The sequence below is a fragment of the Apodemus sylvaticus genome, chromosome 9, assembly GCF_947179515.1.
Source record: "Apodemus sylvaticus chromosome 9, mApoSyl1.1, whole genome shotgun sequence".
Taxonomy (NCBI): Eukaryota; Metazoa; Chordata; class Mammalia; order Rodentia; family Muridae; genus Apodemus; species Apodemus sylvaticus.
In genome coordinates this window covers 53896345-53909402 of record NC_067480.1, presented here as the reverse complement: position 1 = coordinate 53909402, position 13058 = coordinate 53896345, and the positions used below count along the sequence as shown (strand labels likewise).

The 13058-nt window shown below is 46.5% G+C and overlaps 1 protein-coding gene across 3 annotated transcripts in view; it reads left to right on the top strand.

Moving 5' to 3' along the window:
- Positions 1–13058, top strand: part of Cdk15 (cyclin dependent kinase 15) — a 90944-nt gene that overhangs the window by 60883 nt on the left and 17003 nt on the right. For all 3 annotated transcript variants that reach the window (XM_052192655.1, XM_052192656.1, XM_052192654.1), the window contains exon 11: positions 9753–9801. In XM_052192655.1, coding sequence (XP_052048615.1) covers positions 9753–9801 — 49 coding nt within the window. The remainder of the gene's footprint in view (positions 1–9752; positions 9802–13058) is intronic.

The window sequence follows — 13058 nt, the reverse complement described above, 5'->3', positions numbered from 1 at the left end:
AGGCTCACAGAGAGATGTTTCCTGACTGGAAAAGACCAGAGTCAATATCCAGCTTTGTTGTATTTCTGTTTACCATATAGTTTCTCCATCGTCCCGTTTTGCAGCAGTGCTGATTGGACTGTGTCTGCCACAGAGCCTAGCTTCTCAGAAAAGCCTGACCAAAGTTAGGCTTCTGTTCTCTCTGTCAGTGTTCGAGGTCAGCTGCATAGTGATCCACCGTGGCATAGACACCACAACGGGTGTGGAAGAACACACTGCTTCTGGTCCTTTATATTTAGGACCATAGGGACCCTAGCCTCTGTCAGGATGCCCAGCATACCTTGTGGCACCAGAACTGGCTTTTGGTTTGGTTTGCATGGGCCCAAATGTTGTCTGGATTCTCACATCATTAAAGTCAATGTTCAAGTTTTTAAGCACCTACCTACGTGTGTCTGAGTGCCTGTTAAACCTGTACCCGTCTTCTCCCTACATCTAAATTGCCATCAAATTCCTACCCACTCTGTACCTGCAAAGCCTTCCCTAGGAGAACCCTCATTATCTCCTGCCAGGAATGCAGTAGGGCCTCATAAATTCTCTGTATTGGCATCAACATGGCTCTTTAATTTTTTTTCTACAAGAAAAAGATTTCTAGAATTCCCTAGAGGCCAAGCCAGCTACTTTTCATTCTTCTAGAAGGATTTTATACATGGCCCTTAACCGGTACATAAAATTAATCAGCAGATAGTTGTGAAATGAAATTATCTTGCTTTGATTCATAACCACCTTATCGGATGGCAGCAATGTTACTCTCTATACTTTGTTTTGGTGGTGAGCCTAGCCTTTAATGGCTGAGCCAGCTCTTCCAGCCCTGTCTATACTTTACAAATGAGAGCTGTAGATTTAAGAGTCCGATATCTGTGCCAGTGTCACCTATCCAGGAAGCAGTTGACCCAGAATATCCAGACTCATTGGACCCTAAGGCAATCATAACAGTTTTCTGTATGCATTCATTATTAAGCTATAAATATTGTTTGGTAATTAAACAATGCCCTGCACAGGGGGACAAGCTAGGGAAACATTTCCTGATGACATCTTCCCACCAAACCTGGATTTCTAAAGCTGAGTTTGGCTTCTGGAATGTACTGTCAAGTGCGGTCCCTTTCCTGGGACTCCAGTGGTCCTCCCTTGCTCCCGCTAATGAAGCCACAGGCATTCCCAGGATCTATGCGCTCCGACTGGACTCATTACGACATCACTTCAGGAGTGCTGCAGAAAGCTCCTAGGGAGTTCCTATTAACGTCTTTATTAACCGTCCCCCACACCAGTCAGGGAAATTAATTTAGATACACAGCCCACTTTGATCTTTATTAATAGTTTCTTCTAGTTTCCACATTTATTTTTGGTTTTCTCATCTTTAATTTATTTGGAAGCAATTATTAGTTTTTATGGAGTGGGAGTAGATGATCTTAAAGTAGTTAAAGTTAGGAAAATTACAAGCAAAAGCAGATAAAACTATTTTTAACATAAAACCATGCGTGTATATGTAGAGTATTTTATTTGTTTTGTTTTTCAAAACAGGGTCTTGCTCTGTAGCCCTGGGTAGGCTGCTATTCACTTTGTAGCTCAGATTGGCTGTGAGTTTATGATCCTCCTGCCTCAGCCTCCCAAGTGCTGGGATTGTAGGAATGTACCACCATAACCAGATTGCAATTTTATTAAGATTAATGCGTCAAGTATTACAAAAATAAACACAAAATTAAGGCCTGTCTTATTCCTTCCCAGTTGCAGGAGTGGTTTTAAAAGCACTAAATGTCATAGAACTGACTTAAACCAGAGGTCCCTTTCCCACTCCCAGAAGACACAGAAATAAGACACACAAGTGAGTTTTGCAAGTAAGAGGTGGTAAATTTATTTCATTTCTATTTTTTAATCCATCATTCATCAGCAAAAATTTAGTGATAGTAGAAAAAAAATAAAGCATCATAGTGTAGATTCTTGCTTTCAAGAAATATATGGTCCAGGAAGGAGGGCCGTGAACGAACCAGTCGTGCAGTGTGGGAAGTGTACGGCAGCTGTGTCACCCAGGGACTTCTGGGAACCTGAGGGAGGATGGTCTCCTGAGGGAGAGATGTGAATAAAGTCTCCACAGTGTTCTAGAAAGGGGACAGAGGAGGATAGCTTTCTCCAGATGAGCATGCGCCAGACAAAGGAATCAGATGCTGGGAACAGCATGTACCTAGTCAATTGCACACCTAGAACGTTGGTTCGATAGAGGGCCATTGCAGAAGAAGAGGCTGAAGGGTGGATGGCACCATCTGGGAAGTGCCTGGCAATCACGTAGAATTTGCATGTTGACCTATAAACAACAGAGGGAATAAGTTTTTTGTTGTTGTTGTTGTTGTTTTGTTTTTTTGTTTTTTTTAACAGGAAGGTAATCTAGCAGGCCTTAACTTATAAAAAATAATCACTTGGGAGACAAAATGCAGAATTGAATTGGTGGTAGGCAATGTGGCAATGTTCTCTAAACTCTAGAAGACAAATTAGATGTCAACACTAGAGTAGTGACAGCCAGTGAGGAGAGGCCGGGCACTTCTAAATCCTTTTAGAAGGAAGTCAGGAAGTTGTCACTAATCAGATTTGAATTGTGAAGGAAAAACAAATCCTTCTCAACAGTGAGAGAAAGAGAGTCCCTTTTCAGTGGAACATTGAATAAGGGGGGGGGGGGCTGTGTGGGAGGAACAGGCTTCTTAAAACCAAATCAAAAGCCAGCCTATGATAAGACCCCAACCTAGAAATGCAGAAGAGGAAGACCTTAGCTTGAAGAGGCAAGTAAGCCTAGGAAGCACTGTGTAGAGAAGCAAGCGGAGGACCTGACCAGACAGGAAGGAATCCACCAAGGACAGGGGAAGGAGTCGCTGGGCCGAGAGGGGAACCAGAGGGGCTGGAGAGGACTAGAAGGTAATTATGAATAACAATGCCACAGAAATCTCACAGCCATATGCTTGCTGGGGGGAATGCCAGGTGTGTGTTCTGTGCCGAGCCCCTGGAGGCCTCTAAATAGTTGTTGAGGCTACAGGAAGTGGAAAATGCCCAGCAATGCATCCTTAAGTATGATACTGAAAGTTGTGATTTGATCAAGCTCAAATGTCATTTGTGAGAACAGACAGACAATAGCAGAGAAGTGCCTCCATGCATGGCGACACCCCTGACTACTGGGATTTCTCCTGGGTCTCCAATCCTGGCACTCAGGCCTGGCTTCCCCTTCTGTTTCGGGAAATATTAAAAACTTGAAGGGTTCGTTCCCAAGCTTCAGCCAGCACTCTCTGCCTCGTGGCCTGGCTGGCCATGCACTGGCGGGCAATGGCCAGCCTGTTTTCATCTCGTGGAGACTCTGACTCAGCACTCCACAGTCTCTCCACCCAGCTTGCTAGGTTTCCACTGGTGGGTCCGGTCCTTACCACACCAGCCCTGTGCTTCAATACCCCACAGCACACCTATGCTCTGCATACCTTTCTTTCTTGAGCTGCAGCGTGAAGGAAAACACAACACAAATTTAGTTCAGAAATAACGGTAACTCAATCACTGGGCACAGCAACTAAAATCCTAATCTTGTAAGCCTTATTAAATCTAAATCCTCCAATGGCGGAACGGATCCACCATTGAAACTGAGAGATACTCATAATTACATCTTGTCTTCATGATGTAAGTCTGAAAAAGGCCTCTCTCCTGTGTCCTCTCTTCCCCTCTCCAACCTGGAAGATTCCCCACTGTCCCAGTGATTGCCTCCTTTATTCATTAGGGGATTGGTCCACAAGAAGTCACCTGTGACTCACTCTTTGTCCCCAGCCCCGCCTAGGAGAGTGGAATTAGCATCAAAATACAAACAGCACCAGGCCCATCCACAACATCCTTCTTTACCTTTGGAACCATCCCCAGAGGATCAGGTAGCCTTACAATCTCAGGAAGTTTTGATGCAGGGTTCCAGGAATGATGGGCCACACGTGTGAACTGGAGTGTGAGCCTCAAATGCCAGGGAGCCTCAAACATCAGTGGCCTGGCTTTTAGAGTCTAGAAGGTGCTCCCTCCCAGAGGATCTGGAGGCCTGAAGATGCTCCCTCCCAGAGGGCCTGGAGGCCTGAAGATGCTCCCTCCCAGAGGGCCTGGAGGCCTGAAGGTGCTCCCTCCCAGAGGGCCTGGAGGCCTGAAGGTGCTCCCTCCCAGAGGATCTGGAGGCCTGAAGATGCTCCCTCCCAGAGGGCCTGGAGGCCTGAAGATGCTCCCTCCCAGAGGGCCTGGAGGCCTGAAGGTGCTCCCTCCCAGAGGATCTGGAGGCCTGAAGGTGCTCCCTTCCCAGAGGATCTGGAGGCCTGAAGATGCTCCCTTCCCAGAGGGCCTGGACGCCTGAAGGTGCTCCCTCCCAGAGGATCTGGAGGCCTGAAGATGCTCCCTCCCAGAGGGCCTGGAGGCCTGAAGGTGCTCCCTCCCTCCATGCCAGCTCCATGAGGAAGAGTAAGACCAGCCACCTAGGACTGGGGAGCAGATAACCCGGATGAGAGTGCAGTACAGGTAGGTGAAGGAGAAAGCTGGGATTTTTGCAGTACACTCTTAACATACTTGAGATAGCAAAATCAGGCCAGCCGTGTTATCAACTGCATAAATACGTGTTATCTCAAGAATGCATTGTGTTCAGGAAATTCCTGGGGTGTATGTAGTTCAACAGAATGCACTATAAGATAACCTTAGGGTGACAGAGGCAAAACTATAGTAACCAGAAAATGTTTCACCTTGAGCCAAGGCTCAAACCATCCAGGTGATGTTTTCTCAATTGATCACTCAGCAAGTCTCCAGGGACTAAAGGTTCCTACGCCTGAACCAGCTGTGGAACAAGTTCTATTAAACATTGATGAAAAAACAAGCAAACAAAAACACACCAAAACCTGTGGTCATCTTTTATTAGGGTAGCAGCTATTCTGCCCACATTTGAATATTGCTTCATTCAGAAATTTAAATATTCTGCTTTTCCAGTTCACTTTTTACCTTGAATTCCAACTGAACTCAAATAAGAGCTCACTCTCTTTAAGACAGCTGCTGTGGAAGGAGATGGAGGAGAAGGCATCCTGGTGACTTATTATTGCCTTTGGAAGGACGCATGCTACCTCTAGACCTATTATTTTTAGAGGCTGCTGAAGCCAGAGAAACAGACCCTCTTGAAATGGTGCTGTGTAAGATGCCTGTGTGCCTCTCATTGACTGCTCGAAACTTAACTACTGCAAGAAAATCAATGGCAGAGAAGCAAGGTCATCTGGCATGTGGGTCACAGACAGGCTGTGGGCTCTGCTTCCCAGCGGCTGCCCAGCTGACCCTGCCTGCTTGGCTGATGTAGCTTCAGAATAGATGTGGAGAGAGTCGGCATTTCAATTAGGATACAGAACCAGAGGGCTCAAGTTCAAAATGTTGCTTGCCCTCCAGATGGTCCAAGGGCATCCATTTGGAATTCTTGAGAGCCTCCTTTGCCTTTGTCACATTCTCTCTTTCCTGTTTTTGGGGGGGGGGAGGGAAAAGCCCTCACTAAGTAGGAGTCTGATGCTGTGTTCTGCAGTTTTTATATACACTGGCTAATGGACTTCTGCTACAGTCTCCCTGGGTTGCTGCAGTCGCGGAAGTGAAGCTTGGGGAAGCATGAGTTGCTGGCAAGTGCTAGAGCCCTTTCTCAGCTGCATCGCGGCAATCCTCCAACCTTAACCTCACTAGAAACATCTGGAGCCTATTAAAGACATAATAACAGCGCAACGACTAACCTAACCAACGTGTGGCCCCTCCCAGACCTGTTAAATCAGGCTCTCTAGGGGGTGGAGCCAGGCTGCCTTCTTTTAAAAATCTCTGCAGGTGAGGCCACCCTACCCTGTTGGCCCAAGCCCCATCTCCTGAAACTGTGTCCAAGGGCAAAAGGAAGAAAGGAAAGAAAAACAGTGAGACCAGGAGCTTTAGAGTCTGTACTACATGCCAGAGGTCTTATCTAATCTTTCCGGAAACTTCAAAATGATTCTCATTTACAGTTCTGGAAACTCTCTGTTGCTTCACCAGACAGGTTGAGCAATCCTCACCCCCCAAGTCCTAGAGCACCTGAATGGCAGAGAGGTTTGAGCTGGGATTCTGTGCTCATGTTACTAAACCACACCATAAGGAAATACCTGGGGCTGGAGAGAGCTCTCAGAGGTTGAGAGCACTTTCCGCTTTTCTAGAGGACTTGGGTGAGATTCCCAGCACCCACATGGCAGCTCACAAGGGTCTGTCACTGCAGTTACAGGAGATCTGGTTCGCTTGTCTGGCCTCTGTGAGCACCAGGCACACACACAATACACACACATATGTACAGGCAAACCACTCATATACATAAAGTAAAATTAAAATGAAAAAGAAATCTCTGGGGCAGCGAGATGGCTCAACAGGTAAAAGCACTTGCAGTGTCAGCCTGACAACCTGAGTTCAATCCCTGGACCTGGTGGTGGAAGGAAAAATCTGGCTCCCAAAAGTTATTCACTGACTTCCACTTATACACCACCTATTGTGTGGATGTACACACACACACACACACAGACAAATAAAGGCAACACCTCTTATACTGACTATACAAAGCAAACCAAGGCAGATGGTCACCATGGGTTGATAGATGAGAGCGACTCCCACCAGCTTATATATCTAAGTGCTTGGTCTCCAGTTAGTGGAACTGTTTGGGAAGGATTGGGAAGCGTCACCTCATTGGAGGAGGTGTGTTACTGGGGATGGACTTCAAGGTTTCAAAAGCCCATGCCAGTCCCGGCTAGCTCTTTCTGCCTGGTGATTGGATCTCAGGCCGTGAGCTCTCGGTGACTCTTGTATCTCAGGCCATGAGCTCTCCGCGACTCCTCTAGCGCTATGCCTGCCTCCCTGCCGCCGTGCTCCCCACATGATGGTGGGGATTCTAACCCTCTGAAACCGCATCATCCACGGTGGCTGAGCACAGCAATAGAAAAGTAGCCAAAACACCATGGTGAAAGTCATTTTCTGGATTTCTCAATAATTCTGTTCTGTTAACTGGAAACTGGGATGGGCTTGAATATGGAGTCATTTTCTTTTCCCGTTTTCTTCTTCTTCTTCTTTTGGCTGGGAGAATAGCAAACAGGCAGCAGTAAGCAGGTTGTAAATGAACACTAGGCAGATGCCAGATAGTCTTGTTTTTACTACTTATTTTGAATGTAGGCACAGGCTAGTAAACAGAGTAGCCTAATACTCACTGACCCCTAAGAGCTCACCAAGGGCACTAACCTGCCATCTGCATGCCCCTTTTGATTGCATCTGATCTTGGAAACTGAGTTTCCACAGCTTGCTTGCTTGCTTTTTTGTTTTGTTTTTCAAAACAGGGTTTCTCTGTGTAGTCCTGGCTGTCTTGGAACTTACTCTGTGGACCACTTTGGTCTTGAACTCAGAATCTGCCTGCCTCTGCCTCCCAAGCATTCAAGTCAGACTTGAGCCACCACCACCACCACCACCACCACCACCACCCGGTACCACGGCTTTCTTTAATCACTCTTTTTTTACTCTACAATTCAACACTATAAATAAACTTTTAATTGAACTTACTTTTAAAATTAAAAATAATAATGTCATCCTTGGAATTCTCAGGGCATGACTCCACTGCCTTAACAGGGCAAGTGCTATGTAAGGACGTGTCACAGTTCGCTGTCTGAAGAGTGAGGCCTGCTCATCCTGTCACTTACAAGTCGTCTTCTAGGTCGTTCTGTGTACCTACCAACAGGCATACGTCAGGATTATCCAAGTGGCTGCTGTTGAGGTTGATTAAAACCTTAGCCATGACACACAATCTTGGTTTATTCCATTTATGTAGAACCTGGAAGAAGATGTTTTAAAAACCAAGGTAATCATACTTTAGGTCCAAGAAAAGGAATGGCCACAAGTGCCATTTCAAAATATAGTTGAAATGTCTCCCCTCAGTCTGGATCACAAATTTGAGGCTAGTCTGAGCTCCTCAAGAGAGGAACAAGGGAAAGGGAGAGGAGATAGAGAAAGAGCAAAAGACAGAGGGGAATGTAATGAGCAGCTTCAGCTGGCATGCTCCACAGCTTCTCTGTGGCCCTTCGTAATTAGACTTCCAGTTTCTGTTTCCTAAAGGCTTGTTTTTCCGGGCTCTATAGGTAATCTAGGCTGGCCTAGAACTCTCCAGCTTCTTGCTTCTGCCTGCCAAGTTCAGGACCATGGGCATGAGCCACCACACCCAGAAGTCAATTACTAGTTCTTGTTTGGTTTTGTTTGTTGAGACAGAGTCTCCCTATTTAGCCCTTGAACTTGTGGTGACCTTCCTGCCTCTGCCTCCCAAGAGCTAGGCGGACTAGGCGAACTAGGCGAACTAGGCGCTAACTCAACCCATTTAGTCCCTTTTCATTGTGGCTTTAGTTTGGGTTGGCACAGCTGTTCGCATCAGTCCTTGGATGGAATGTGGGTTCTTTAGTTCACACAGCAGGCACTTTACCCCCGAGCCATCTTCAGCCTGGTTTTGAATTACTTAAGGCAGGATTCACCTCTATTATATCACAAGTGGCATATACAATTACATACTCCTTACTCTAAAAAAGAAGCATTTCTGAGGCTTGTTTACTTGGTTTTAAGGCTTTCTTTTAACTTATGCATAGATGTGTCTATCTGTGTGTTGGTGTGTACATGAGCACAGGTGCCTACAGAGGCCAAAGGCCTCAGATCTCCCTTGAGCTGGAGTTACAGGAGGTTGTACACCACTGATGTGGGTGCTGGGAGTCTAACTCAGGTCCTCTGAGAGAGCAGCGGGCCCTCTCGACACTGAGCCATCTCTCCCAGCCCAATGTTTGAGTTTGGAGACTTTGCCCAACCATTTGCTTTTGTGTTGTTGTTGTCATGGCAATGGCAGCTGATTTTGGTTTTTTGTTTGTTTGTTTGAGACATACTTTCACTTTGTAGCACAGGCTGCCCTAAAAGTCATGCTGCTTTCCTTGTCCGTGTGTGTGTGTGTGTGTGTGTGTGTGTGTGTGTGTGTCCTTTTATTCTCCCAGGAGGATTGTAAGCTCTGGGAGGGTAATGAACTTCCTTTTGATTTCTTGCATTCTCTAGCACTTGACACATAGGCTGCACAACACAGTGTGTTAGAAGGTTGTTAATCCAACTGAATGTTTTAATTGCACAGCTCTGTGAAGGCCGCCATACCCAAAGACCACAAACTGAGAGGCTCAAATAACACAAGTGTCTTGTTCCTTCTTCCAGAGTTTGGGAATCTGAAAGAGTGGCATTGTCATGATTGGGTCTTTCTAAAGACAGAGGCAGAATCTCTTCCAGGTGCCCATCCTTGCTTGGAGATAACTGTCCTTGTATTTCTTTGTGTCATTATCTCTAATATGTATTTCTTTGTCCATTTTTTCCCCTTTTATGAGGATCCCAGTCAAATGACATTAGGACCCACCTTAATGAGAATGTTACACTGACCCTCTTTCCATATAAGGTCCTATTCCATGATACTTTGTGTTAGGACTTCAACATGGGAATATGGGACGCAAAAGTCATGCGTACTCACACCTTTCAGTGACTCGTAACACACAGAGGAGAGGCCTTCAGAGCCTGTAGTTAGCTTGCCTGGTTCTAGAATCCTCTTTTACCCCAAGCCATGATGAGCATTTAGAATTTTAATAATATTTTTGGCCACAGACTGAAGAGTAGCTCTTGATTTTAATGTTGCTCTGTGTGCTTTCCAGAATGGTTCCCGCCACCTAAACCTCAAACTCTGCAGATTGTCTGGAACAGGTAAGCGAAACGTTGCCAAGTACTCTTGTCTTTAGACACAGAGGAGAGAGTGAAGCTTCTCTAGAACTCAGGGCACTGAGCACCAGGCCCCCAGTACCCCCATCCGAGGCTCTGACTGATGCCTCTGAGAAAGCCAGCCCCCTGGGAGGGTGTTAGTTTTTCTTTATGAACCATTTTACTTTCAGTGAATTTGGTCATTAAAATTGTTTTGTGCCCCTCTGCCACGCCCCAGGCCCTGAGAGCAGTAGTGCTGGCCTCCGAGAAAACCTAGTGGGTTTATTATTCTCTGACACAGAGAAACCGAATAACATCATTGAGTGGTCGTTGGAGGGGGAACTTGATTCATAGAGGTCATGCTTTCCCAGGCCCTCGCAACATGGTCTCGGCTCAGACCAGGGCAGACTTTTATTACCAGCTTTCAACAAATCCCTAGTTTCTTTTGCAAAGTAAAACAGATAATAGAGGCATTCCAGGAATAGCTAGCTAACTATGCTGCGCCAGGCAGCCTCTGGGCGAAGAAGAACTCAGTGTTTTCGGACAATGACCAATTACAATAACCAGTATTATTTGATCTGAGAGTAATTAGCTGAGAGGCTCTGTTCTTTTTGCTTCAGTGAGGAGGCAAAAAGGGCAGTGAGGGAAACATCAGAGACTGGTGAAGAAGCTCAGATGTCAAAGAAAAACACTCTCACAGGTGGGAGAAGGAAAGAGTTTCCCAGCCAGGATCCCGACGTAGCTGGCATTGGACCGTTGGTCTCGGAATACACAGAGTGATTTAATCTAAGCAAATGCGGCTTGGTTGATTCGTATGTACCATTTGTGTGCTTTTAAAGCCACTGTATGGAGTGAAAGGATAAGCACGGAGCCATGGACCGCCAGGAGATCTTTCATTGGGAGAGACAAGGCTCCCAAGAAGCAGTGCTCTTATTTTTCAAGTCCAGGATGGCTTGAAGCCTCTGTTATTTTGGAGGTGTGTTCCCAGGAACTGCTGTTTATTCTGTCCTTTGGGCTGTGCAAACTCGTCACCCTCACTGCTAAGCCAACACAGCAGTCTGTGGGCTTGCACTTTAATTTATCATGACATTTTAAAATAAGAAGTTATCTTTACTACAAGCCACTTAATTGAGTGGCACTGTCAAATAAAAACACACCTTTTTTCTGTTTAGGCCTCCGTGATTTTAAGATACGCATTCAAAAGCTACGTCAAAGCCGCCAGGAACATCCCACCCCCACCCCCCAGTGCTCCCTGGAGTCCCTAGAATGTCGCTGACATGTGTTTGGAGGTTTCCCCCCCCCCCCCCAGTGCTCCCTGGAGTCCCTAGAATGTCGCTGACATGTGTTTTGGGGTCCTGTGGAGGAGCTGGGTCAGCTCTGTTTCTAAGCAGAGCAATGCCAATTTTAGTTGTTTCAACTTTGAGGTTGGAATAAATGTAAGCTTGCTGAATAACAACAACCAAAGGTGCAAGCGTCCTCTGCTGGCACGGTGACCCCTCGCCCGAACTTAGAGAAATTTGAGTCCCCATGCTGCTCTGGAGTTTCCTTTTGTTCCTAGTGGCTTTTTAAAACTCAAACCCACAAAGTGCCTTAATACTCTATGCGGCGGCTGTGGCAGCTGTCACGGTTCTGCCACAGGCTTCCTCCTGTCACCTTTTCTCCCACATCTTTCTTTTAGAGTCAGTTCTCTCAGTGTCACCTGACTTTCCTGACCACACACCAGCGACTGCCTCTGCCCATCCCTGTGCTCCCGGCTGGCCTGTGCTCAGACTTCCCTTTTCTCTGCTTGGCTCCCGAGCAAGAAGTAATTAATATCTGCTGGTGCGGCGGCCATCAGCCGTGTACAGCTAGCTGTCTAAGCTGAAGTGACTCCCAGCTGATCTTAAAGCTCAGGTGTTCAGTTAGACAACCCGTGGTCCTGGGCTCAGCAGCCACATATGCACAGTGGTTACCATATTGGGCTGAGCAAAAATAGGCCATTTCTATCAGTGTGGAAAATTCTATTGTTTTGTATTAGCATGTGAGAAAATTCTTGGCTCTGCAGAGGACTAAGGATATGTACCCATCGTGTGCTTTAACTGTGGGGTGGAGCTTAGACAAAACCTAACATGGGGGTGGGGGGTGGGGGGCTGCCTATTGTTCCACTCATTGTTCCTATTGGTGATGGTGGTGGTGGTGGTGGTGGTGATGGTGGTGGTGGTGGTTGTGGATTTGTTTTGGAGAGAAAGGATTGTTTTTTGTGTTTTTTCAAATCAGGGTTTCTTCGTGTTCCCTGTCTTGGACTGTCTTGGAACTCAAGTCAGATAGAACAGGCTGGCCTCTATCTGACTCAGAGATCTGTCTGTTTCTGCCTCCCGAGTGCTGGGATTAAAGGCCTGCACAACCACTACTCCTCTGTTGCATTTATTTTCACTAGTAACGTTCTGGACCATTCTGGTGCCAAATAGGCTGAACCTGAGGCTTGGAGAAACTAGGTTACCTGGCCAGGGTCAGCCAGAAGGTCAGTGGAGGATTCATCTGCTGCACAGGTTTGCAACAGACTTAGTTTGCAAGTGTGGAAACCCTAGAATAGCCTTCTTCATCGTTCCTACAGAGGTGTGGTGGGACTGTGTTCAGGACTAAAAATGCACCTTTCTATGGGTTTAATGGTGATCTCCTTAATGTCAGCCTAGTGAGTATATCTCAAATTTCAAAGTGACTGGCAATTGTAGACCAGCTTTCCTAATGATTGAGTCTAATGAATGTTTCTTATTGTGGGGCTGTACCACATCCTAAATGGAAAGCATTAGAGCAGTGGCCCCTCTATCCATACACTGTCTCCTTTCTATGATGTAGGGGAAGCACAGTACTAGTGACCTCACCACGGGTAGGCAGCCCCGCCCCCTCCTGTGAAAGTCAGCAGCAACCATGGGCTGGCTGCTGTCTCACTCCTCTGAGAACAACCTTTACATGTGTGACGTGATGGGTAAGCGGCTACTGCTTTATGGAATCACAAAGCCCAGACAGGGCATGTGGCATGGAGAATCGACCAACCAGTCCTCCTTCATGCCGCAGGAAGTGAGCGGGCCCCTAGCCTAGGATGTCCAAATCTATGAAACAAATACTCTGCCGTTAGAGACAAATAACCTGTTGCAGAAACAGTTCTATATTGTAGAACTCTGATACCTGGGGGTTTCCCAAGCAATTCTCGTGTAAAAATTAAACAAAACATAGCTGTAGAACAGGAGCTTTCGCATCCCTGCATTGCACATGTCCAAGAGGAG